A 27,102-nucleotide genomic window follows, 5' to 3' on the forward strand; every position below is an offset into this window, starting at 1 on the left:
TAATTTCTCTATAAAACAAGCCGAAAGACAGTGTGGACAACCTAATTGCATTTGAAATAGCTGCTGGCCAGGCCCGCTGCAACAGCTGATGAGCTCCTCTGAATTTCCAGAGCTATTTCTGGTAGATGAGCTGGTATCAAGGCTCTCGAGTTCAGGCCATAAAAGGCCCGTCCCATGTGGGGTTGCTTCACTGCTCTGACCGCGTCCTCCCCAGGCTGAAGTGTCTTCGGGTTTCATGTGGATTTGTCCAGTAATGGATGGCTTCACCGAGGCCAGGTTGGGGAAGTTCAGCCTCAAGGACACCAGGGGACGGAAAACTTCAAAAAGAAGACTCTTTTTATTAGTATTTTGGCGTTCTTTTTGGAGAGGAACTTTTGGGATGTAGCCTTCACCCATTTCCTAAATTTGACATCCAAAAAGCCTTTTGGAAAACACCATTCTAAATTTATCCTGTTCTGAATCATCATCGCTTCTGATAGATGCAATTGTCTGTTGACATCGTGATCTTTGATTTTGTACGCTATTTGGGCTAACTTTTGAGATTGTACTTTGTGCTTAGAATTTGAAAGTAGTATTCATTGGAAAGAGACTCCAAGAAAATACTCGAAGACATCCAAAGCTGGATTCGAGGATATAACGTGTTTTTGTTTTTGTTTTTGTTTTTTCTTAATTAGAAAAATAAGGAATTGCAGTGTGATTTTCTTTCCCCCTTTAACTTAGAGGAACGAAGATTATACAGAAATTCAAAGTAAGTGAAAAAATCTTCCTGTAAATCTAAATGCAGTTTGTTGGGTTTTTTTAAGTGCCATCTGTCTGAGCATGTTTCCTGAGAATTTGTTGACTTCAATTGTTGGAAAATTCCTGCCAGTGTTTGCCAGTTACTGCAGCCACTCCTGTAGATACCCTTGGGCATACTTCTTGGGTTGGGAAGGATTGGACTTTCTTTTTTTTAAGGCTTTACTTTATGGTACGGAAAGGTTTATTGCTAACAATTTGATTAATATAACTTAGTACATTCTGTCTAAATGTTAGCAGTTGAAGTCTTGGCATTAAAGTATATGCACAATGCAAAGTACTTTAATAATCATAGCACAAGTATGGGGGTGGAGTTCAGAAGGGCAAGTTTTATTTCACTGCCATTATAATTCATGTAAAAATAGAAAATCACCAGTAATCCTTTTGCATAATCTTTGTTCTGAGGTTCTTTGCCGTGGTACTCTCATTCTTCAGGGCTTGATTTATAGAACTTGGGATGTTCCAGAATTTATGAGACAAACCTCACTTTATGTTCTAGAGTTCAAACTGCATTTGATTTTTAAATTCTCCAAGAAAAAAATACTGCCCCAGCTTTTTAAAGCCTGGAGACTGCTATGGTCTCTTAGTAATTTAGCTCTGTGATTTGCTTCTGCCAAAAAATAGCAGTGAACTCTAGAACATTTAAGGCTTATTTGACATGTTGCTGCTTTGAAAAAAAATATTATTTCTTTATACCACATTAGATGGACAAGTACAGGCAGTCATTATTTTTACCAGGTAGGAAGACAGAGTATTTATAGAGAAGAACTTCATCAGTGAATACTCCAAGGGCTCTGCATGGAGGTCCTGCAGCAACCCTAGGGGGCGTTTGGAAATGCATGGGGATATTTCAGATTTTCTCAATAACTTACTGGCATTTGGGAGGATGTGGTTAAGAACCTAACTTACATGGTGTAGGGGACAGTCCCATACAGCATTACCCTGGCCAAGCTCCTGGTGATATCCTCTGTTGAGTAAAACTGCGGGGTGTACCTTGTACCCTCTGTCTCCAAAGAAGCGCAACCAAGTGCCAGGCATATGTGAGCTGTCTCTTCTCACCAAACCCGGGGATGTCTTGAGGATCCAGGCTGTCAAGTGCACACTAATACTCTCAGAGAATTTGTCTAACAACAGAAACTCTGGAGTCTACACTCGTGTGTGTGTGTGTGTGTGTGTGTGTGAATTTATTTGGTTACCTTGATCAATGGATGAGGCTGATGTTATACAAGCTATTGTAGTACATTTGGTGCCTTTCTGCCTACCTTTATGTTAGTACTTTTGGCACATTTTATTTTGCCACGTGCCTGGTCTTCAGAGTGAAATTTGGCTAATGCACGCAGCTTGCAGTGGATGTCAGTCTGTCATTCAACAAACACTTCTTTATCTTTGCTTCTACTTTGGAGACAGACTGTTTTGTAGTAAACAGACTTCTGGAAGACTTTGGAGTTCAATTCAGAGTGAACGTCTTTGGCTGCACCTGGGGTTATTTATTTAATATTCTACAGTTGATGAATTGCATCCAAAGGACAGGGCCCTTGGATTTTTATAAGGAGGTCTGGTGAGCTCCAGCACACACGGCTCTCGGGCTGCAGGGAGAATTAGGGACACTGAACCTCTAGAAGCCTTTTTATTGTTAGGATACAAAAGGCAGCCTTGGAGTCATCTCCTGAATCTGCAGCTGCCTGGGCTTTTAGAACGCTCACTGCAATTTTATGTTAAAGCACTGATCTCAGGGTGCCTCGCTGTGATTGGGAGTACCCCCAGATCTAACACTTTCCAGCAGTTCTGGGCTTCATTGATTTGTGACTCAACTAGGAACCCTGTGGTCACCCTTAACTCCTCTCCCTATAGGTCCCCGAGGCCTCTGCCCTACCACCTCCTCTTGAGCCTCGCCATCTCTTACCTGGGCTACTGCTTTGCCCTTAATGGGTCTCTTGCCCCTGGTTTCTCCTGTCTGGTCCAGCCACAGAATGACCTTCCTTTACAAAGATCTCATCTTGCACTCAGCCAGGGCCAAACTCATCACTCCTCACTGCTGACATGCAAAAGCCTGGGCTCTGTAGCCTCCCTTTCAGGGTGTTTCATGCCCCTGGAGTTTTGTTGGCAAGTCTCCCCAAAATGTTTTCTCTTGCCCGCCAGGGAAGCAGTATCAAAGGAGATGTGCATGAAGCTTCCTCGGACATGCCTCTGGCCTCCCGGGCCTCGACTTCAGCCTGTACTCTAGGGCTGCTGTCACTAGGTCCTGGTGGCCCTTTTCTCGGTAGGGGGTACCCGGTGAGGCACTTGGGTCTCAGTTCTGTCACCACCCCAGGGTCTAGCCCCGTGCCCACTACCTAGTGGGCACTCCAGAATTGTGAGTTAGTTGAATGGATTGAATTGCAGCGACCTGTGGGTTCATATAGAAATTTGGCTGTGATCCATCCAGTACTTTTGCCCTCATCCTATACTGTTCACAGTAGAAGCTGCTGTTCTATGTTACAAGTTCTCTTTTTTTTCCTTATCTATAACAACGCAAGCAGAAAGATTCATGTTACGGTAACAAGTCTGTTGGGGTTTCTGTGTACATGCTTTTGCCAACCCAGGAAATTAAGGTGTGCTGCATGAAGTCAGTCATTTCATGATTGGAACTTTGCCTACAATGAAGCAGCTCATCTAGTGGTGCAACTTGACCTAAGTGTTTTTCCCAAACATTCAGTTTCATCTGGGGTCACACATCTCAGGAGCCATCTGCACTACTGATCTCGGGAGCACTTTGTTGTTGGTTCAGAGAGATCTCCGTCCCTCGTAGTGACACCGCCTGCTGTAGGAGCTTTTGAGAGAAGCATTCTTTTTCCTCCTAAGGTTCTTGTCCCCTTCTGAAAGTTGATCCTTTAATCCCAAACAAGTTCATAACCTCTGTCTAACTGGTTTTTGTGTAAACAGAGTAAAAGAAGTAGTTTTCATATTTGCTTTGGGATCACTAGCCTGCCCATGTCACAGCCCTGGGAATGTTCATTTCAGTCCATATTTTCTGGGTACCTTCCCTGTGCAGAGCTGCGGGCTGGATCCTGTGGGATGCAGAAGCCTGAAGCGTATTCCCTGTCCTCGGCAACTTCTTTCCCAGAGTGCTTCGGACAGGGACATAATGGAGCTATTTGACCAGTTAGACTGGAAGGGAAGAACAATAATAACTGCCCGTCCATTATTACTGTGTACCAGGCTTCATGCCAAGCTCTTTACCTCTACAATATATCATTTAATTATTTTTATTTTTTGAGACAGTTTTGCCTTGTCACCGAGGCTGGAGTGCAGTGGCACGATCATGGCTCACTGCAACTTCGAACTCCTGGGCTCAAGCACTCCTCCTTCCTCAGCCTCCCAAGTAGCTGGGACTACAGGCATTCACCACTATGCCCAGCTAATTAAAAAAAAAAAGTTGTAGAGGCAAACGTGTCTCGCTATGTTGCCCAGGCTGGTCTCGAACTCCTGGCCTCAAGCGATCCTCCCATTAAGGCCTCTCAAAGCACTGGGATTACAGGTGTGAGCCACTGTGCCCAGACTCTAATTTTTACAGTAGCCCCCAAGCAATATTAGTATAATTGTCTTCATTTTACTGAGGGAAAAACTGAGGTTTAGAAATGCTTGCCCAGGCTTGGGCACATACTATGAAGTCAGGGGAGAGCTGGATTTGAACCCAGATCTCGACTTCAGTGCCCATATTTGTAAACACTGCTTTAGCCACTACGGCTCAAACTTTAATACGAATCACCTGCAGTCTTGTTACTGCAGTGTCTGATTCAGTAGCTCTGCACTGGGCTCAGAGATACAGCAAACAGGATCCAGGTGATGCTGATTCCTCTGTCTGAGGACCGGCTTTGAGCCGCCTTAGGCTAATTCTTTGCCATATGCTTGAGATGGCAACCAGCTGGGGTGCAGGACTCGAAGCGGGTTTCCAAGGGGGAGAAGGAGTCCTTCAAGGCTCCTCCGTTCCTCTGGGCTTTTCATGCCACCCCTTCCCGGTCTCTTCCTACATGGTTCTCTCCCGTTGGTCTTATTTTCCACTCTGCTCTTCTCCTGGCTTCTTCTCCTTGTGTTGAAAACATCCTCAAGTTTCATCCATTCTAAATAAAGCTCTCCTTGACCTCAAGTGATCACTTCTGTCCCTGCCCACTCATTCCTCAGCACCGATCAGAAGCTCTTCTGTCCTCTTTTCTTGGAGAACTTTCAAGACCTCCTGGTTGCTTTGATGTCCCTCCAGGCTCCCTGGGATGGAGCACCTCTCCATGAGAATCTCAGGTTTAGTGAGGCTGATGGGGCTCCGACCTCCACACTCAGCGTCCACAGCCTGCTGTGATCTTGAGGTTTCTTGGTGGCCTTATTTTTAAAATCATTTTCTGTCTCTTTGCTTGCTCAGCTTTTCTTCTTAGGGTCCATTTAAGTTTTAAAAAGAAGCCTGGTTTTCCTCTTTATAAGGTGAATTGTACAACCTGTCCATTTCAGGTGGATTTCATTCATCAGGCTTTTAGAGCTGATTTTTCTGTTTGTAATTAGAAATTAACTCCCAATTAGCTGTGTGAGAATTTGTATCCTCTGTATCTGCTATTGATAGAAAAGAAGAACTGGGTTCTGGGAGAAGACCTGAAGGGCTTTTTATGTTAATGCACCTATGATTTGTGAACTGTGTTTTGGTTTCTCAGAGGCCTCTCATTTCTTTCTGGACTGTCAATTATGTTCTGAGCATGGAAAGCTGGCAGATATCTTAGGCTTGGATGGATATATACAGTCATTGAATAGAAAAACCAGATTGATATTTTTAGGTTTTTAAGATCTCATATACTTTAAATATTTATTTCAAAATTTTAGGTAAATACTCTTTCATACATTTTGAAACATTATACCTAATTGATCTCATTTAGCCAAAAATCCAAGACATATATATGTTGCAATTGCACACGTTACACACTCAACAAAATACTCCAGCCAAAACCCAAATGAGAGAGCAATTGCTTTTCAGTGGCTTAAAATATATTGAATTAAGAGGTAGATTATGAAAGCTAAAATGACATTCACGCATTTTAGTAGTTTTGAATATAAATTTTCTTAGGAATTTTTTGTTTGAGTTAAGCTGATGGTTTAGTTTACATCCTAAACTAAACCTAGGTTGGTTACAAAATTCAGCTACATTTGTTTATTTTGTAATTAATTCACTCCCTTAGCAGTTGCTATTATGAAAACCAAGACATGGCATTAGAATGTCTTATTATTTGTTTGCAAATATTGCATCAGACAGCTAAACCAGCTAATGACTCTATAGGTTTGAGCCAGGTTAGAAAAAAAGGCTTGGGTATCCCGTTAAGAAACAGCTAGCTCTCCAAATTGTGCTGATAGTCTTAATTTCCCCCAGATGTTCATTTTAGTCACACACACATAACCATTTGGCTTTATGATTTCATACATTTTTTATTGAAAGTGCTGAATATTTTAAAATTCCATGATTAGATAAAATTGGCCATGATGCTTCAGATTCGGGTGACTAAGCTTCATGGGATGTACTTTACCCGACACAGAATCCTCCCATTTGAGGTGGAATTTATGAATTTGGATTTGTATCATGTCTTCACTCCAGAGGGGTCAGGGAGCTTTCAGGCAGCCAAAATTCTTAAATATTTCAAAAGGAAATATTTTGGGTATGGGGCATGGAGAACACAGCAGAGCAAAGTGATATAGGGGCCATCACAGCAAACATGCTTGGTGGGCCATCACAGCAAACATGCTTGATTCATTCACTCATTCACTTACCTCCCCAAAAGTCCGAAGAAGTATTTTCCCTGCTCTTGGTGGAGGAGGAAGATTTCATCTGGAAATTGAAAGTGTCAATGGCTGGAGGAAGAAGGAGAAGCACTGATTTTCATGAAGAACCAGCTGTGTAACCTTGGGTAAATTCTTAACCTCTCTGAGTCTCAGTGGCCTCATTCATTCAAACGAGGGTTGGACTGGAGGATTTCTAAGGCTCCTTTTTTGTATTGGGATTCTGTAATCCAAATGTTTCAGAGATTGAGGATACTCTGGTGTTCCTTGGAAAGGAGACACCTTGTATCTCGTATCTAGTTCAAAGTGGGAGAGCAGGAACAAGTTAGAAATGTGTTGATATATTTTAGACAGTCTCACTTCGTTGCCAGGCACCAGGCTGGAGTGCAGTGGCACGATCTCGGCTCACTGCAACCTCTGCCTCCCGGGTTCAAGCAATTCTTCTGCCTCAGCCTCCCGAGTAGCTGGGACTACAGGCACTCACCACCACGCCCAGCTAATTTTTGTATTTTTAGTAGAGATGGGGTTTCACAGTGTTGGCCAGGATGGTCTCAATCTCTTGACTTCGTGATCTGCCCACCTCAGCCTCCGAAAGCGCTGGGATTACAGGCGTGAGCCACGGCGCCCGGCCGAGAAAGATCTTTTTAAAAATAAGTCCTCTCACTGTCCTTGCATATTTCTTTTGAAATATGCAGAGTGTTTCTCCCTTCTCTGATGCCTTGGTCATCATTCTTTGTCTTTGATTCTTTGTTTTAGAAAGTTTCTGACATCTCTTCAAATTAAGCTCTCATAGTTTCTTTTGTGTTCATTTAAGTATGTCCATTTTCTTTTCTCTAACCTGATTTATTCTTATCTCCATTTGGACTTTTGCTTTTTCTCCTGATGTGAAACCCCAATGTGGTCACAGCAAACTCACACAGGGATGCCTGAGACCGTCAGAATCTTCCTCTTCACAACAGGATGGGATGTGCTTGGCTTTCGTTTCCCTCTAAGTTGATTAGCTCACTGCCAGGGATTTATTCATTCTCAACGGTTATTTTCTGAGCACTTACTGTGTGTCAGGGACTGGTATAGGTATTGGGGAAAGAGCAGTGGAAAACAAAATTCCTGCTCTTGTACGGTTTAAGTTCCAAGGAAAAGGTACTCAAGAACCCTGAGTGACTCTCTTGATCTTCAACCCTCCATCTGTTCTTCAAGTGTTAGGTAAATGATAAAATGTCAAATCCCTACCATGGTTTCACATAGTTACTTGTATCTGATGTAGGGGCCATAACCGTTTGTATGTGCCTTGAGAAAACCTAAGATCTACTTTCTTGGGAAATTTTAAATATACGATACATTGCTAGCAATTGTAGTCTATGCTATACCTTAGGTCTCCAGAACTTGCTCGTAACTACAAGTTTGCATCCTTTGACCAACATCTTTCCATTTTTTTTTTTTTTGCCTCCAGCCCCTGGTTACCATTATTTCTGTGAGTTTAGTTTTATATCAAAACACTATGCCACACACCTTAAGTATATACAATTTTCATTTGTCAATTGTACCTCAAAGCTGGGAAAAAAAAAAAAAAAAACCCAGCATGGTTCCTAACCAAAGGAGACGCTTGTTAGGCTTAGTATCTTCCTACGGTTTGCATTTTGTATCTTCTGAAATTCTCTCTTCCTTTGGAGTTTATACTGATAAAGTTCATATGCATTTAACGATATATATTCAATTGAAGTAAGTACAAGTCAAACTCATCTCTATTTTTTTTTATTTTATTTTTTGAGACGGAGTCTCTCTCTGTCACCCAGGCTGGAGTACAGAGGTGCAATCTCAGCTCACTGCAACCTCTGCCACCAGGTTCAAGCAGTTCTCCTGCCTCAGCCTCCAGAGTAGCTGGGATTACAGGCGCCTGCCACTGTGCCTGGCTATTTTTTGTATTTTTAGTAGAGATGGGGTTTCACCATCTTGGCCAGGCTGGTCTTGAACTTCTGACCTCGTGATCCACCCACCTCAGCCTCCCAAAGAGCTGGGATTATAGACGTGAGCCACCACGCCTGGCCCTCTCTCTATTTTTAAAATCCATGCTCTCTCTGCCATCATAAAATTCTATCTATAAAATGTCGATTCATTGCCAAGGCAAAGGTTGATGTTGATATCAAGCAGGATGTTACAGAAATAAATCATGGGATCAACTTGACTCTTTCTTACTTTTAGACCTTGTCTCAGAACTTTATTAAACTTATCAAAAATTAAAGAGTCTTACCTGAAGACCGAAATGATTTTAGAAAGACTTTAGTAACATTGGATGGACTACTGTGTATCACTAATAGTGTCAGAGAATCTAACTTAGAACTGAAACTTTTGAATATGTAATCTTTCTGTGTGTTTTTTCTTTTTAAGATGATTCACCTGGTCACTTCTATCACTGGGTGAAGCTGATTTTATACAAGCTAGAACATTAGCTGCCTTCCTGCCTACCTTTATGTTAGTAATATCTTTACATTTAATTTTGCACAAGTTGAAAGACATTGGTTGGTTCATGGGGCCATAAACATCTCAACATTTGCCCTTCACAAGATAATTATTTCATTAAAAGTAAATTACAATTTATTCAGTAGGTCTCTAGATGAAAATAATAATCAGATGGCAAATGGACGCTCTAAGATTTGTGGAGAACAAATTACCATGGTATTTTAATGGAGAGAGTTTTCTGAGCTAATTTTTATGCATGTAATATCTCCCTGGCTAACATAAGAATGGATGAAAATTTCTACCATTAATGAGCTCAATTCTTTTTAATGCGACTTTGTTTTTACTTAAAAAAAAAAAAAGTAACCTAAGATAGGTGAAGTCAAATTGTTATTGCAGGGAAGTTCTGTTTCAAATGAGCACTGTAAATGATTTTGCTGAGCAGATGGGGTTTTTTGGTTTGTTTTTTGTTTTTTTGAGATGGAGTCTCACTCTGTTGCCCAGGCTGGAGTGCAGTGGTGCAATCAATCTCAGCTCACTGCAACTGCCGCCTCCCGTGTTCAAGTGGTTCTCCTGCCTCAGCCTCTTGAGTAGCTAGGATTATAGGTGCATACCACCCCACCCGGCTAATTTTTGTAATTTTAGTAAAGATGGAGTTTCACCATGTTAGCCAGGATGGTCTTGAACTCCTGACCTCAAGTAATCTACCCACCTCAGCCTCCCAAAGTGCTGGGATTCTAGGCATGAGCCACCGTGCCTGGCCAAGCAGATGGTTTTTAAAGTGGAGTCCAAGAACAAACTTTAGAATGTTAGAATATTTCCCCACAACTGTATGGAAAATGTTAGAGTATTTTTTTTTTTTTTTTTAAAGCTCATTTAGTAAAGGAGAGCATCCACTGTTTTCATTACTTTTCTTAATGGGGCTGTGACTCCCAAAAAGTGAAGAACAAATGCATCTGAGGAAAAGTCACGTTCTGATTAGTTACATGTTACTTAACAACAGGGGTACATTCTGAGAAATGTGTCCTTGGGTGATTTCGTCATTCTGCAACCACCAGAGGATGCATTTCCACAAACCTAGATGGTACAGCCCACTACACACTGGGGTCGATGGTGTAGCCATCATAATCTTAAGGGACCAGCAGAGCATATGCGGTCCATCATTGACCAAATGCCACTATGTGCAAATGGCTGTGTTTCTATAGAAATGAAGATCTTAGACGTGCCTGGACGGCTTCAGATAACACCCAGCTGAACCTTAAGCTCTTAATGGAGCAAGTGTCCTTGGGTGTAGAAAAACACAAGTGAGATAGTTCTGTCTTGCATTTCTTTTCTACTAAAATTCGAGTGATTTTTCAGAAGTGCAATAAGACTTACCTGATTCTTATTTCGAGGTAGTGATGTATGATTAAATCCACAGAATACAAAGGCAGGGATGGGCAGGGCATAGTGATGCGTGCCTGTAATCCCAACACTTTGGGAGGCTGAGGTGGGAGGATCGCTTGAGGCCAAGAGTTTGAGACCAGCCTGGGCAATATAGTGAGGTCCCATTCTCCCACTGAAACCAGGTGAGGACACCCAATGGGGCCTGACTCAGTACTGGCCGGTAGAACTGGACAATCTGTCAATGGATTTGTTTTCAAACTGGTACTGTTCTGTTGGATAGCCCCTAGCCACTGGTAGCAAGTACCACTGAGGAATTAAACTTTAACCTTGACTTCATTTTAATTAGTCCAGATTGCAGTAGCCCCTTGTGTTGGACAGCACAGGAGAGAGGGAGTGGATTTGCACGTGGTACCTGCCTCTAGGAACTGAAGAACTGCCACGCATTGCCTATTGGCCTATCCGTGTAATTTGTCATACTTGGATGGCAGAGGAAAAATCTAAAATACTGTGTTTTTCAAAAGAAATGGAAGCTTATTGTATTAGGAGAAAATGTTCTGGGGATTCCTTATTTCTTTCACACATACACCCAGTGTAAGCATGCACACGCGCACATGCACACGCAAGCATGCACATGCGCACGTGCATGTGCATGCACACACACACTGGATACAGTTTTGTAGGTTCTTTGTGTCCTGAAAACATAAAATGTTCATTTCCGCATTTTGAATTGAATTGTGGATTTGAATCGCCATGCTGTGCGACTCAGCATCGCTAATAAAGCTCCAGTTGAATGCTTCAAGCTCCCTTCACAAGGCAGCTCTCACTGCCTTGGAGAAGCAAGGGAGAGGTTTGCATGAAGGTGCTTTGAATGCCGGGACAGAGTGGTTTGGTGACTAGTGGGGCTGTAGCCTCTGTTGACAGTGTGCCCTTTGGCTGCTTGGGTGTTCTTTCCTAAGTTTGCGTTTTGGTTTAAGGTCATGGGGTTCTGTGAGCAATTTGTTTAAATAGTGTTTTGTTTGTTTTTGCTTTCGACGAGTTTAAATGTATGGATAGAAACTGAAGTCCTCTGGGAACCAGGTCTGTGATGTGCACGACTAGACCTTTCTGTGATGACGGCTTGTGTGAGATCTTGTGATTACCCAGTGACCCATGCCAAAAGCTCATCATTAATTCATTCCTTCCGATGATTTTGGAGTACCTGCTGTGGCTACTAAGGATATCATGTATTTTCCTTCCAAATGTCTGCAACTCACAAACCTCTGACGGTTTAGAATGTGTGTGGAGTCGGTAGTAGGGTCGCAAAAAGAGACGCTGTTCATGTCACATGTACAAAGCCACTTAGATTCCCAGGGAGTTTTCTCACCTGAAAAACGAGAGATTGACCTTCAGTGTTTCTAAGGTTCTTTGCTGCTCCCAAGCCTCTGATGTTTGTGTGTGTGTGTGTGTGTATGTGTGCTTGTGTGTGTGTTTCTGTATGTGTGTTTGTGTGTGTGCATGCATATGTGTATTTATCTTTTCCTCATAAATATTTATTAACATGAACCCACAACAGAAGAGGATGAGAACTCTTGGACTATGTAGGAAATGCGGGGCCAGAGGGTGTATTAGGATCCAGAAGGGGCCAGACTGGCTGATGGGGCCAGACTCCAGGGTCATGGACCTCCTTCAACCATGGACCCACAGCCCAGGTGGTTTTGTGAGGTCACTTGGAAACCTGGTGAACCTGGAATCTGATTTTTAAACATGATTGTACTTTGTGGAAAGAGGCTGTTATTTCTTGTTAGAGGGATCTGGTCATCTTTTCCGCTCTGTTATCTTTGTTTATTTTCTCATGACAGTAATGGTTCCCTCTGCACCTTGAGCTTGTCACGCAGTGGGGTAGCCCCTGTTTCCCAAGCACGTGGGCTCTCCCCACTCTGCCTCCACATCCGTGTTCTCCTCCATCTGCTCTGAAATGCCCTCCCTGCCAACCCACCGAGCTTTCCAGCCTCAGGGAACTGAGTGCTGCTTTGGTTGGGAAATTCCCCTTGGGATTAAGCGTTCCTGCCTTCAACCTCCCGCAGCACTTTCCTAGCTCGGAGCAGCCTCTTAGAACGTGTGAGAGTCCTTGGGTGCAGAATAACACAGGCAAGTGAGATAGTTCTCTGCTGCATTTCTTTTCAGCTAAAAGCGAGTGATTTTTCAGAAGTGCAACAAGACTTAACTGATTCTTATATCCAGGTAGTGATGTATTACTAAATACACAGAAAACAAAGGCAGGAATGTGAGGGGCATAGTGGTACATGCCTGTAATCCCAGCTCTTTGGGAGGCCGAGGTGGGAGGATTGCTTGAGGCCAAGAGTTCAAGACCAGTCAGGGCAATATAGTGAGACTCTCCCCCATCTCTAAAAAAAATTTTTTTAAGAATAAAAAATCAAATTTAAAAAATTTATTGGCCCTCACACCTGTAATTCCAGCACTTTGGGATGTCGAGGCAGGCAGATCACAAGGTCAGGAGTTGGAGACCAGCCTGACCAACATGGTGAAACCCTGTTTCTACTGAAAATACAAAAGAAAAATTAGCCGGGCATGGTGGCATGTGCCTATAATCCCAGCTACCCAGGAGGCGGAGGCAGGAGAATTGCTTGAACCCAGGAGGCAGAGGTTGCAGTGAGCCAAGATCACACCATTGCACTCCAGCCTGGGTGAAAGAGTGAGACTCCATCTCAAAAAAAAAATTTTATTTAAAAAGGCAAGGATAGGCTGAGAGCCATGACTCAGGCCTGTAATCCCAAAACTTTGGGAGGCCAAGGCGGGTGGATCAAGAGGTCAGAAATTCGAGACCAGCCTGGCCAACATGGTGAAACTTTATCTCTACTAAAAATACAAAAAATAGCTTGGTGTGGTGGTGGACTTCTATAATCCCAACTACTCAGGAGGCTGAGGCAGGAGAATCGTTTGAACCCGGGAGGCGGAGATTGCAGTGAGCCGAGATTCCGCCATTGCGCTCCATCCAGCCTGGACGACAGGACAAGATTCCATCTCAAAAAAATAAAAAAAAAGAGGCAGGGCTAATACCTTACTTCCCCTGCTTAACCCTAGCATCAAGAGTAGATGAATACACAAGTTGAATTGGATTAGGTGACTATATATCAAAAACGATTCAGCTCAGCTGTTGCGCTGAATGAACGTTTTTAAAATAACCAGCACAGTTGACTATCCGAGTTGCCACCTGACCTTATTTGGTTTGTCAGAGGGTGGGTGAATATTTAGGGACACTATAAGGGGAGTCCTGTCCTTTCTCTCCCACCTCTCTCCTGTTACTCTCTCTCCCCCTTTCCCTTCTTCTCTTTTCCTTTCTTCTCCTTTTCTTTTCCTTCCTTTTCTTTCTCTTTTCTTCTCCTCTTTCCTTTTCATCTCTTCCCATATTCTCTTTTTCTCTTATTCTCTTTCTGTCTCCCCCCTTTCATCTTCAAGACATCACAGCATGGCCATGGATATCTGTAAGTCTGACTGATTTTAATGTGTGCAATGATAATTTTTGAAACATACATAATATGTACATAATTTGTCTCCATTTACACAGTCCTGATGGCTTTTGTAATGTTGCTAATACTAAAAAAAAAAATTTTAAATAAGATTATAATCTGAAACATGAATTCTGATTTCTAGACTTCATGATACCTTATGGAATGAGGCTGTTATTTCTTCTTAGAATTGGTCATCGTTTCTTCTGTTATCTTTGTTTATATGTGTATTATACGTGTATGTGTACATGTGTATGAGTAACATCCAAAAATCTACATTTAAAAAAATGTAGTTTGCAATCATCTTTTTAAAAATGCATTTGTCATAATATTTTTTAAAACGGAGTTTGTAATGAGAAAAGAGTACACGACAATCTAGTTTAATTTTAGTAGAGCAAAAAAAAAATCAAACCTCAGCTTCTGCTTTGGTGTTTGTTAGCTCAAATGTAAAATTAGAAATGTGGTAATTATTTGGCAGTTTTGGCTTTGTCAGGGAAACCATATCATATTGTATGTGTGTGTGCTGGCCTTTAAAAATAGACATTGCCACGAAGCTCATCATCTATATTCATGGCCGCCTCCTGGAAGTGATGGGCTTTGGAAAGCAGGGCTGTGTGTTTGACTCTTAAGCTTCCAGGGAGCTCTCAGCGCTGGTTCCCTTCAGTCCATCTGTGGTCAAAGCTCTTTTGTTTTCAAAGCTAACTGCCGAAGAGTAAACACTCTTGACCCCGACCATAAATATTTGTCATACGTCTGGTTAGTTTTAGTTTTAAGCGAACAAAATCATTTTGGAAGAAGACTCATTAAAGTTTGACAGCCCAACAAATTGCACAAAATCCTGACCTTTACATCCCTGGTTTTCCTCACACAGGCGTCCACAGTGAGTCACAATCCATTTAAAAACATTTCTTCTCTGGGACTGAAAATCTCCTAAAAAGTATATTCTTCCTCAAACAAAGTATCTCATAGGTGTAAACACGGATGACAGGGAGAATAAAAATTTTTTGCACATACTGTCTTCGGTCAGACCTCTAAGAAATTCAAAGAGGATGGTTAATTTTCACGGTGTCCAGTTTAAATTCTAGAGCCTCGGGCCACGGTCATGGTTTGTCCTGTGTTTGATTATCTTTCTGTTCAGGGGTTTGATTGTTACTGGGCTACTTTAGACGAAGCTACCTGGATCTTGAGTTGCCACTTTTAGCCCAAAATCCCCTTCTTCCCTGCTTATGGGGCAGTGGAGCACTTGGTGGCCACACTGGCTCTCTGTGTTAAGATGTTTGCTGAAAATTAGCTGCCTGTAGTCCCACCTACTCAGGAGGCTGAGTGGGGTCGGAATCCCTTGAGTCCAGGAGTTTGAGGCTGCCGTGAGCTATGATTGTGCCACTGCATTCCAGCCTGGGTGACAAAGCAAGACCCTGCCTCAAAAAAAAAAAACAAAAAAAAAAGCTGTCTGTGGAAAGAGCTTATTTGTAACATGAAAGGGAGGAGGTAGCCCAGGGTTTAGGGCAGAGCCTGTTGCCTCTGAAAAGACCTAGCAATTCTCTGGGGACTGCTTGGACCCTTGTATCTGGATAGTCATCACACATGAGTCGAAAAAAGGCATTTGGGCTTTGAAGGTGGTTCGAGAGCGTCCATGCTGTGCCAGGCAGGGCGGGTCTGTGTGAGAAGCAGAGCTTAGGAAGGCTGGGGTCCGAACAGGCTTTGACTTTTGCTTTGTGCAACTAGTAATCCAGAAAAATTCCGCCTGAGGCCCCGGAGGCTGTGCCTCTTCTCTTCAGCAGAGTGTTGTATTGTCAGGGAGCTGCAAACAGCCTGTTATAGTCAAAAAAAGACAGTGTTTTCCTTTCCACAGCTTTATGGATATAAAATAAAACTTGAATTTGACAAACAATACAATAAATCCTCCTTTCCCAAAAATTATGAGTTGAGGTCAGGATTCCTAATGGGAACTATGTACAGCTGTTGGATTTTTGGCGCTTTCTAGAGCTTTCACTAAAATCAAATGCATTAAACACCGTCCCTCCCCAAGAGCACGGGATTAGCCCACCTCCCTGGGAGAACGGTGCTCTCTTCCTGTGTCAGCGAGCTCCTTACAACAGTGTCTGTGCACACCGTCGCACGGCGGTGCACACACCATCAGTTTATCATGGATGAGAGGCTGCAGAGTATTTTCATATGGTCCATGATAATGTAATGATGGCTGTCACTTTCCAACTTGAAAATCTCTTAATGTCTTGGCCAGACTGTGGACTATTCTTTCAGGCATTTGTCTTTTAAATCAGATATCTCCATTTGCTGTCAAATTTGGCCTGCATTGGCCGGCTTTATTATTTCTCTTGTTCCATGGAGCACCACACAGAAACTGATTTGAGAAAAGCGTAATCTCTATTGAAAACTGGGAGTCCACCAGCAATAAATAGACTCTTTATCTTGGAGGGTCAGAGTCGTAAGGATCCTTCCAAGGAATCTCCAAAAAGTGGTTTACATCTGCATCCTTGATGGAGATTTTCCTATTAAGTAGACATAATTTCTTAATGTGAAGGTGCTTTTTCTCTAACTGACTTGAGTTTAAATAGCCAGACAGCGTCATGAAGAACATTATGCACACAGCTGTTGCAGTATGCACAGGCACACACTTATTGAGGACCTTGGTGCCTGAGAGAATATTCTAGAACTGGAGGTGTGGCTTCTGTGTGGGCCCGGCCCCAGGCAGAGGAATAACATTGCTTGGGTATTCTCTGGCTCCATTCTGTACTCTGTCATTTTAGGATCGGGAGAAAGAATTGACTACTGTATTATTTCAAATTTAAAATAAAACCTATTGCTTTCAAGAGGAATACATGACCTGCCACGTACTTGTCAGGGAGGAAAAACTCTTTCCTTAGCTTCTCTTGTGCAATGACCAGGCACCTGCAAATGTAACTGACAAAAGTCAGGTTCGCAGCAGAAAAGAATACAAATGTTATTAATAATTTGTGTGCATGGAAGTTCACAGAAAAGAAGTAATAATACTCAAAGAAGGGATCAGACTTGGGAGCTTATAAAGGAAAGGCGCTTTGGGCTTCAAGGGCTGATAAACTGTGGGGAAGCTACTAGGAAACATATGGGGAAGATAAGGGTTATTTTAGTGGGGTTCATTTGTTCAGACTCATCTCTGTCGCCAGTGTTAAGAGTTACACTTCAGCCAGGTGCAGTGGCTTACGCCTGTAATCCCAGCACTTTGGGAAGCTGAAGCGAGTGGATCACCTGAGGTCAGGAGTTCAAGACCAGTCTGGCAACATGGGGAAACCCTGTCTCTACTAAAAATGCAAAAATTAGCCAGGTGTCATGGTGCCTGCCTGTAGTCCCAGCTACCTAGGGGGCTGAGGTGGGAGAAGTACTTGAACCTGGGAGGCAGAGGTTGCAGTGAGCAGAGATCACGCCACTGCACTCCAACCGGGGTGACAGAGCAAGACTCCATCTCAAAAATTAATAAATAAATAGAAAAGGGTTGCACTTCTCCTTCCTCAGTTGTCTTCAACTCAGAATAATCCTTATGCCAGAGTGGCATATTTTGAGATGGTGTATTCCAGACCCTGTTTCATGCTTTATATAAAAAATGTCAGTGCAGTATTGTAAATCTCAATACTCAGATTACTATGTTTTCAGTGTGACATTTTATTTATTGGAATCTGTCTTTTATGTTAGTTTATTGCATATTTTATTTGATTTTGGACTAACTTGCATGTATTAAATATGTAATAATTGCCTATACCTCAGTGTTATAGAACGAGTTTATACATTTTTGTCTTAAAAATGGAAACACAGGCCGGGTGCAGTGGCTCACACCAGTAATCCTAGCACTTTGGGAAACTGAAGGGGGTGGATTGCCTGAGCTCAGGAGTTCAAGACCAGCCTGGGCAACATGGTGAAACTCTGCCTCTATTAAAGTACAAAAAATTACCTGGGCATGGTGGCACACGCCTGTAGTCCCAGCTACTTGGGAGCCTGAGGCACAAGAATCGCTTGAACCCTGGAGGAAAAAAAAAAGAAAATACAATTTCTCAAATAGTAAAGGTTTAATAAGCCTCCCACCTATGTGCTGAAATAACCTTGAATTGATAAAGATTTAAATGAAAACAAATGTGGTCATCTTTAGAAGCATATTATTTAAACATGAAGTATCATGTGATGTCATTGCAAATTGTGTAGGAAAAGCATCAACTTCTGTTTAAATTTGCTTGGCTGAATGAATGTGAGGAAGTCAGTGTGGGGGTTTAAGTATGGCGAACTCTCAATTATTCTCAAAATAGGCTATTTCAAAAAGGCAGGTATCTCTAAACAAATTAAACAGGATTTGGAAAACATTTTTGTACTTAAATTTGATATTTTGCCTGATATTTAGGACTTCTAACCATTACTGCCTAATGCTTGGTACATAACAGATGCTCAATAAATATTTGTAAAAGGAAGAAATTAATGAATGGAACACATACTTGAGTGAGCAGAAAGACTGAAAGTACACAGAGCTGAAAGCCAGTTTGATTTCTTCATCTGTCAAACTCCCTAGTGAAAATGTGCTTTGTGACACTTCTGATTCTTTCAAACCTCTCCAGAAGGAAAGTAATTGAGTGTTTTTGTTTTAGATAGTTCCATTTTTATACTGCAGGTGACAAGCAAGGAATAACCAGCTTTAGCTTTTAACACAATGAGTAATTAAACACAGAAGGTGCTGCCAACAGAATTGAAATCAAATCTGTCCTTTGATCCAGTGCTGTGTTGCATTTGCTTTGTGAATTGGTGGAGAAAATATGCTAAATAATAATATACCATTGAATGTTAAGAAACAGCTGGGAGAAGTAGGATAATTTTAAAAGGCTAAGAAACAGGTGGCAAACATCTAGAAAATTCTTTAATTAAAGCTAAAGCAAATGAGATAAGATCAATCCTTTGATTGTGATATGATAGTTTTTTTTAAAAAAAAAAAACAATTGTTTAGTCTGTTTCTTAAATAGATGCTGTCGTTTACCTTAAAAGCTTTGCTAACCTTAAATCTGACCGCAGGCTTTCTCTGTGGCCACTGAAGCTACTGTAGTTATGGCTTGTATTAGCATGGATGGATAACTTAACCTCTGCCCCCAATTTCCTCATCTGTAAAATGGGAAAGATTGTTGTACATAGCACACAGAGTTGTTATGAAGATCGAATAGGTTCATGCCTGTAGAACACTGAAAGCACGCCACTTGCAACGTGGCCGTGTTTATTGAATGATGATGATTAATCCTCATTAGGACCCAGATGATTTGTAGATTTCATTTTAGCCATAAGCTGCAAGGATTTTTTTTTTTTTTAACTAAAATGTTATTGTAATTTTTTTTTTGTAACTTTGGTGTTAAAAGTAGATGATTTGAGCCTGTGATTTCCATGAAATCTGGGGAAATGTTTTAATATCCTTTAATTAAAAAAAATGACTTTAAAATGTTTTATCACGGTATAGGTAGGTAACAGAAAGCTCCTACTCTCGGTGCCTTAGTGGCCATTCCAGAGCCAGTTTCCTGAGGACGATGAGCTCAGTGCCTAAGACTGAGCCAGCATTCTGCAGCTGATTCACCAAGGAAACCTTGACCACAGCAGTCTCATACATTCTATAAGGGGAAAGGAAAACTTTCCTACTGATGAGTTGGTTGGGTTTTTGGAATTCATATGTAAGGTAATTATGTGGATTTTAGTACCCTTAGGTCAATCCTTTAAAAAATACATAAAAGAAGAGAATATTCTTTTGGTTGCAATGTCAAATTATAGGTGAGTATTGGCATATTTATTCATGCAGGGGAAATTCTAGATTCACTGAAATAAAATGTTTCAACTAGAGCCATATCACTATGGGTTTGGAACAGATCATCATCCAACAAGGCTACTGTTTTCCAAATTGGATGATCAGTAGAACTGCTTGATAAATGGCCAGGTCCCACTCCTATAATCCCAGCACTTTGAGAGGCCTACACAGGAGGATCACTTGAGCCCAGAAGTTCAAGACAAGCCTGGCCACCATAGTGAGACCTCCATCTCTACAAAAAAAAAAAAAACAAAATCTTTTTAAGTAGCTGGGCGTGGTAGTATGCACTTGCAATCCCAGCACTTTGCAAGGCTGAGGCAGAAGCATTGCTTGAGCCCAAGAATTCAAGGTTGCAGTGAGCCATGATCACACCACTGCACTCCAGCCTGAGCAACAGAGCAACACCCCTACTCTAAATAAATAAATAAATTGCTTGATAAAGCTCTTGAATAATATGGCTTTCTGGTCGACACTCAGACCTGTTTACTCAAAACCAGAGGGTAGGGATTATCAGCCTCTCCCAGGCAGTTCCTGTGTGCCGCACGGGAGGATCACTCATTCGACCCTCCTCCCTCCTTCTATAGCATCTTATAGCCCAGTGCCATCCAGCCATCAGCTTGAGTGAACCCATCAGCACGTGGCTTTGTGAACGTTGTCATAATTGCCCTGTACAGTCTAGACATTTGTAACTAAGAAAAGCACACTTACTAAGGATCTAAGTTTTTGAAACTTTTTGAATATTTTTCCTTTGCTAAGTTTTTTTTCTTAACTGCATAACATAAATCTCTTAGAAAATCACACTTAAAATCTAAGAGAAACTCATGAGGTCCTCTTCTTATGTTTTCTGGGTGCAGAGCTCCAGAGCTGTTTTTCTGAAATACAAGTTATCTGTTGAACTTCAGCATACTTGGCAGAGCACTCTGGGAAGACAGCACAGTCCCCAAACTCTGAGTCTCACAAGGAGGGAGATCAATTATCAGCGTGCACATGGTTCCCCTATAATTCCACCCAGCCCACCAAAGAGCTCACTGCTGACTCCATCCCTGCTATCATGGATGATGCAAAGAATGGTCAGTCATTCCATTGCCTGATGTCATGACCAGTACACAAGAAGCTAGAAAAGAGATAAACAGAGAGCAGGGAACTCTCAACTCTTTTCCCTGAGAATAACTGGAGCACAGGGTTGGGTTACTTCTCTGTTGGCTGTTGAGGATTCACAGTCAGTTGTAACTGTCCATGATCCTCCTATTCCCTGGGACCCTTGCTCAATGACCTCACCATCTGGCTGGCACATACTACCCTGGGGTGGAAGCACATTCTCTTATGACTCGCAATGGGAAAAAGGGCTGAGGATTGATTTTTTTTTTTTCCTGAGATAGCTGAGGAGGTGAGTTCTGCCAGCATCTGAGCTACCCGCTAGGGCAGACAGAATATTTCTAGAGAAAAATGAGCCAACATATTGTTAACAGATTCCATTGCATTGCAAACCCCACCCCTCCCACTGGGCTATTTGGTATCTCCTGGAGTGTGAAGTCCATGGAATGAGAGATTCTCCCCCATGTTCTGGTGTGGCCCCATTTTCTAATAATACCCATCCGTAGTCTTAAACCTTAGGCTGTCCCAAGGGTAGGGTGTCTTAGGGAACCAGTTGGCTCCAGTCACCTTGAAGGATTCACTGTGAGTTCTGGCAGGTTGAGACCAGTTCTCTAAGTTTCAGCTTTGCCTCTGAGCTGCTCCTTTGCCTCATCTGCACGATTCTGCAGAGCCAGGGTCCTACCTGCCTTTTAGCCACATCTGACAACAACCACCCTTACCTTTTTCTACCACTTGAATTCAGACTTCTTTACCTTTGGCCTTGGTTTGCTCCTCATTCCTCTCCAAAATATTCTGGAATGTTAAAAAATGTCAAGGGATTTTTATTTTAAACAAGGGGCAGTGTTGGAACAATCGTATGTCATAGGAACAGGCCCGTCGGAGCTAAAATGAGACTTACCACGTGCCGTCCTGCTTGGGAGCAGCTGCGGATGAGTAACCACTTGACATGTTCCATCAGTCCCCCCACCTCGGTCCCCATCCGAGACAGGCTAGAGCTGTGGCCATACCAGCGTCCAGTCCTTATGTTTAAAACAGATCAAGCCTCTAAAAAGAGAGCCTTTTTTTTTTTTGAAACAGAGTTTCACTCTTATTGCCCAGGCTAGAGTGCAATGGCATGATCTTGGCTCACTGCAGCCTCCACCTGCTGGGTTCAAGTGATTCTCCTGCCTCAGCCTCTAAGTAGCTGAGATTACAGGCATCTGCCACCACGCCTGGCTAATTTTGTATTTTTAGTAGAGACGGGGTTTCTCGATGTTGATCAGGCTGGGCTCAAACTCCTGACCTCAGGTGCCCGCCTCAGCTTCCCAAAGTGTTGGGATTACAGGTGTGAGCCACCACACTCCGCCTAAAAAGAGGGACTTTTAAGTGCTTTTAGACATTTTTTAAAAGTGTGAAGGAGCAGTGTGCTGAAGCTAGTGAACAAGCTTCCTTTTCACTAAACAAGAGTCAACCAAGAATTGTATTAACAGGGATGCAGGCGAGGCATGAATAGACAGTGGGACAGACTGCAGGTCATGTTCCAGCAAGGACACCTGACTGAGGAAGGAGGGGCAACATTCTCTCAGGCACTTAGTGAGTTGGATATAAGTGTTACCTATTGATATCCAAAAAAGCAAATAGAAATCAAAGTGATTCACGTGGAAAAACCAGAAGAGTGTCCATGGTAATTATGAAGTAGCTGATGGCTCTGGGCACAAAAGTGAGCTGGACACAGTTATGAGCCAGTGTGCTTTGGGTAGCAGAGCTCCTTCAGCAGCTCAGAAGTGCATGAGTAAGCATGCACGTAATGAATCACAATTGATGCACTGCACGAATTACAGGAAATGAGGAACCAGGGCTAAGCGAGCCTGGGAAGGCTTTGTAGATGGGTGGGATTTTGATTTGTGAAAAGGTGGAGGTTGGTGAGCAGGAGGAAAGGACACATGAAGGGAGAATGGGCCAGGCACAGTGGCTCGTGTCTGTAATCTCAACACTTTGGGAGACTGAGGTGGGAGGATCACTTGAGGCCAAGAGTTTGGGACCAGCCTGGGTAACATGGTGAAACCTCATCTCTACTAAAAATGCAAAAGTTAGCCAGGCATGGTGGAGCATGCCTGGAGAACCACTAAAACCCTGGAAGTGGAGGTTGCAGTGAGCTGAGACCATGCCACTGCACTCCAGCCTGGGTGGCAGAGCAAGACTCTGTCTCAAAAAAAAGAAGGCAGAATGAATGGAGCTTGTCTGGGCAGGGAAGAGCCTTGAATGACAAGACAAGTGGTGTGTGTTTATGGACAATAGCAAACCTTGGGAGCGTGGAAGGCACAGATGCTCTGGCCCTATGGAGGATGGAGGGGAGGAGGAAATGCCAGAGGTAGTTCAGAGGCTATTGTGATTGTACAAGTCTCAAACTCTGCGATGACAGCAGCAAGAAGGGAAAGGAAGGGGTCGGGGGGAGGGTGTGGTGAGGGAAGAATTGCTCAGGTTGAGGAACTGATTGGATATAGAGCTCTGCAAAAGCCCAGAGATACAAGTGAGGCAAACTACTCAGGTTGGCAGGGAGCCTGCCACAGTGTGGAAATGAGAAAAGGGTGAGGGGTTGCTCTGATGTCACCATAATGAACCTGTCCAGTCCTCACCAGTCTCTCAGGGGGAGGGAGGTCACAGTGTCACAGGATCCTTAGGGTAGCTCCTTTCTACAGGCAGGTAGTCTACACAAGTGTGTTAGTCTGACTGAGTCTGGGGTTTTTATGGGCTCAGAAGGGAGGAAGTGCATGCTGATTGGTCCATAGGCAGCCTGAGGCAGGCCTGGAAAAAGCACCATCTGACTGGCCAAAAGGCATCAATGAAGTTCTCACTCCAGGTTATAGACTCCACTTGGAACAGGCAGCCTGGCCCCCAGAATTCAGACCATCCCTGGCTTGAAGATGGGGTTTCACCAGGGACCTGCAACTTCCTGCCTAGGAATCTGTCTGCCTCCCACTGCCATCAACATGCCTTCCATGCTACCCAGGCTGTCCGCACTGAGGTGCACCCATAGGCGTGCACTCAGCTGCCCTCAGCACCCCCATCCTCCCTCCCACACTCATCAGCCCCCAAAGTCTAGAGAGGGCTGAGGCATCAGGGGGCTGGCTCCCCCATAACTTTGCACTGGAGTGGGCACCAGGAGAGAGGAGAAGCCAGGGAGTGGGAGTAGGCACTCTAAGGATCCTGCAGGGGTAGGAGGCTTCCCAAACCCCTGAGAGTGCAGGGATGCCCAGGTCCAGAGCCATGGCTGGGCAGCTGCAGCTGTGCCTGAGAGAACAGGCTCACATCCTGCCAACTCGGTAGGGCGCAGGGCTCCTGCTTGGATCACCTGTTCCTCGCCCCTGCCAGCTCTACAGAGCACACAGTCCCAGCCATGGCTTCCCCACTGCAGCTGGTGTCCTCACAGCAGCTGCCCCAGACGGACCACTGCTGCCATCAGCAGTTGGCAGGAAGGCAGGTTGAGCCTGGTGTCTCAATCAGAGGACTTTTCAGCAGAGGTAATTGCCAACCCCACTTCCACTGCCTTGACATCCCTCCCACAGCAGAGAAGCTAATCCTGCCGAGCCTGGTCATGAGTGAGGGCACCCGAAGGGGTGAGGAGGCAGGGGTAATGTTGTGTAGGTGGGAGGGGCAGAAGAGAGTACCATACTCAAAGTGACTGCCGAGCCCAGGGCTGTGAGTAGAATGACTGCTTTCGGCCTTTGAAAAGCTTCGCTGTGAATCCAAAGCAATTACGGATAGATGCCTGTCTTGCAGAGCATCTACATTAATCACATAGCAAATTATTTGTCTCATATTAGAGAAAGTTCAGCTTTCTTAGAAGCTTGATGGGAGAGAAAGAACCTCCCAGCTCTTAGAGTTTGCTTTTTCACAACTCAGTTTACATCTTCTCTGTACAGTTTCCCAGCTCCTTGAGCCTTGCCTTTGAAGAGGCTGGGAGTCAGGATGGGAGGCCTGGAGCTGCCGTGACCTGCTCCGGCTCTGACCCAGGGATGCACCCTGCTTGTCCCAGCACGGGTGAGCTGGGCCTTGGAGCATTTTTTGAGGCAGAGAGCAAGACGTTGGCACTGTTGAAAGCTGTACCTCCAAAGAGCAGCCCATTCAAAGACTACAGAGAAGAAAAGACCACACTCACTGCAGTAACAATGCATTCAGTGCCAAGGAATAACTTAACGTGAAACATTCAAATCCATGTAAACAACTGGAAAACACTCCTAAAAAATACAAAAAAAAGTTTAAAGAAAATCATGTTCTAGATTAAGGAAGTTCGAAGTTATCAACACATCAATTCTTCCTAAGTTAATGTATTAAATTTTACATATTCCCAATAAAATACCAACCATTAAGAAAAAAATCAAGTAGGCAAGTGGATGCTAAAGTTCTAAATTTATCTAAATTATCTAAAGGATAAATAAGAGCTGCCAGTTACTAAATAATTACACAACCTCAATAATTAAAATCATATCGTACTGGCAAGTGAATGAACAAGACAGTAGAACATATTAGAAAGCCAGAAGTCATCCCAGATATATATAATAATACATGAATTTTGAAACCTGTCATTGAAAGTCAATGAAGAAAAATGGATTGCCAAATAAACATGAGGGCAACTGGGTAACGATATGGAAGAATAAATAAATCATGCCCCACACCAGGATAAATTTCCAATGGATCAAATATTTAAATAGTTAAATGTGTAGGCCAGGCACAGTGGCTCATGCCTATAATCCCAGCACTTTGGGAGGCTGAGGTCGACGGATCACCCGAGGTCAGGAGTTTGAGGCCAGCCTGGCCAACATGGCAAAACCCCATCTCTACTAAAAATACAAAAATTAGTCAGGTGTGGTGGTGTGTGCCTGTAGTCCCAGCTACTCAGGAGGCTGAGGCAGGAGAATCACTTTAACACAGGAGGCGGAGGTTGCCGTGAGCTGAGATCCTACCACTGCACTCCAGCCTGGGTGACAGAACAAGACTGCATCTCAATTAAATAAATAAAGAGTTAAATGTTTTCAGAAGTGAAACCACAAATACATCATTGTTTGGACAAACCAGTTGTACAAATACATTTTTGAGGCAACTGGAGAAAATTGAATACAAATCAAGTATTAGATGATACCAAATAATATTGTTAATTTTGTCACATATAATAGCATTATAGTTATGTAAGGAAATATCCATAATTTAAAAACGTATATCGAAGCATATAGAGGTAAAATTACTTGATATTTTGGGTATACTTTAAAATAATTTTGTAGAGAGAGAATCAGAGAGAGAGGAGATAGAAGAAAGAAGTATGACAAAACCTTGACAGCAGTTGAATTTAGGTGGGGGTATATGCCAGTTTATTATAGCATTGTCTCTACTCTGCACAGGCTTCAGTTTTTTCAAAATCAAAAAAACTGTCTGGTTGCGTGGCTCACGTCTGTAATCCCAGCACTTTGGGAGGCTGAGGTGGGAGGACTGCTCGAGGCCAGGAGTTTAAGACAAGCCTGGGCAACACAGTGAGACTCCATCTCTACCAAAAATTTAAAAAATAGGCCAGGCACTGTGGCTCACGACTGTAATCCCTGCACTTGGCGGGGCTAAGGCAAGTGGATCACTTGAGTTCAGGAGTTCAAGACCTGTCTGGCCAATGTGACAGAAGCCCATCTCTACTAAAAATACAAAAATCAACCAAGCATGGTGGCAGATGCCCATAATCCCAGCAACTCAGGAGGCTGAGGAAGGGGAATTGCTTGAACCCAAGAGGTGGAGGTTGCAGTGGGCTGAGATCACAGGACTGCACTCTAGCCTGGGTGACAGAGCAAGACTCCATCTCAAAGTAAATAAATAAATAAAAACTAAAATAAAAACTAATACTAGAAGAAAACAGGAGAATTTCTTCATAGCTGTGGATTTGGCAAACCTTTTCAACTGATTTAAAATGCAGAAATCATGAAAGAAAAGATTCATAAAAATCAATTCTCTATATACAAACACATGTATTTATTTATTTACATAAAATATATATTTCATAAATATATATACTTTAAAATACAGATTTTATATATAGATATATATATTTTTTAAAGCCACTTTTCCACTGAGGGGGAAAACCCACCAAAGAGAAAAAAAAAAACTCTTTGCTGCTCACATCACAGATAAATGGCTAATATATTAATATAGACATTTCTGGAAATCCTTTTAAAAAGTTAAAACTATCAAAATAGACAAAAGATATGAACAGACAGCTCACAAAAAAGGAAAAAGGAATGTAAGGAT

General features: G+C 42.8%; 1 protein-coding gene across 17 annotated transcripts in view; it reads left to right on the forward strand.

Annotated features, from left to right (window-relative positions):
- The first annotated feature begins 722 nt into the window (after positions 1 to 722).
- The window catches only part of SVIL (supervillin), a 182,065-nt gene continuing 155,685 nt past the window's right edge, over positions 723 to 27,102 (forward strand). For 2 of the 17 annotated variants that reach the window (XM_064368540.1, XM_064368541.1), the window contains exon 1: positions 13,215 to 13,904. In XM_064368540.1, coding sequence (XP_064224610.1) covers positions 13,889 to 13,904 — 16 coding nt within the window. In that variant the 5' untranslated portion in view covers positions 13,215 to 13,888. Of the gene's footprint in view, positions 749 to 13,212; positions 13,905 to 27,102 lie in introns of those variants that run through there. The other 15 variants (XM_064368537.1, XM_064368538.1, XM_064368550.1 and 12 more) reach the window with 12 other exon arrangements.

Source organism: Aotus nancymaae, unplaced genomic scaffold (assembly GCF_030222135.1).
Source record: "Aotus nancymaae isolate 86718 unplaced genomic scaffold, 86718_ANA_hifiasm-v0.15.2.pri h1tg000077l, whole genome shotgun sequence".
In the NCBI taxonomy this organism is placed as follows: Eukaryota; Metazoa; Chordata; class Mammalia; order Primates; family Aotidae; genus Aotus; species Aotus nancymaae.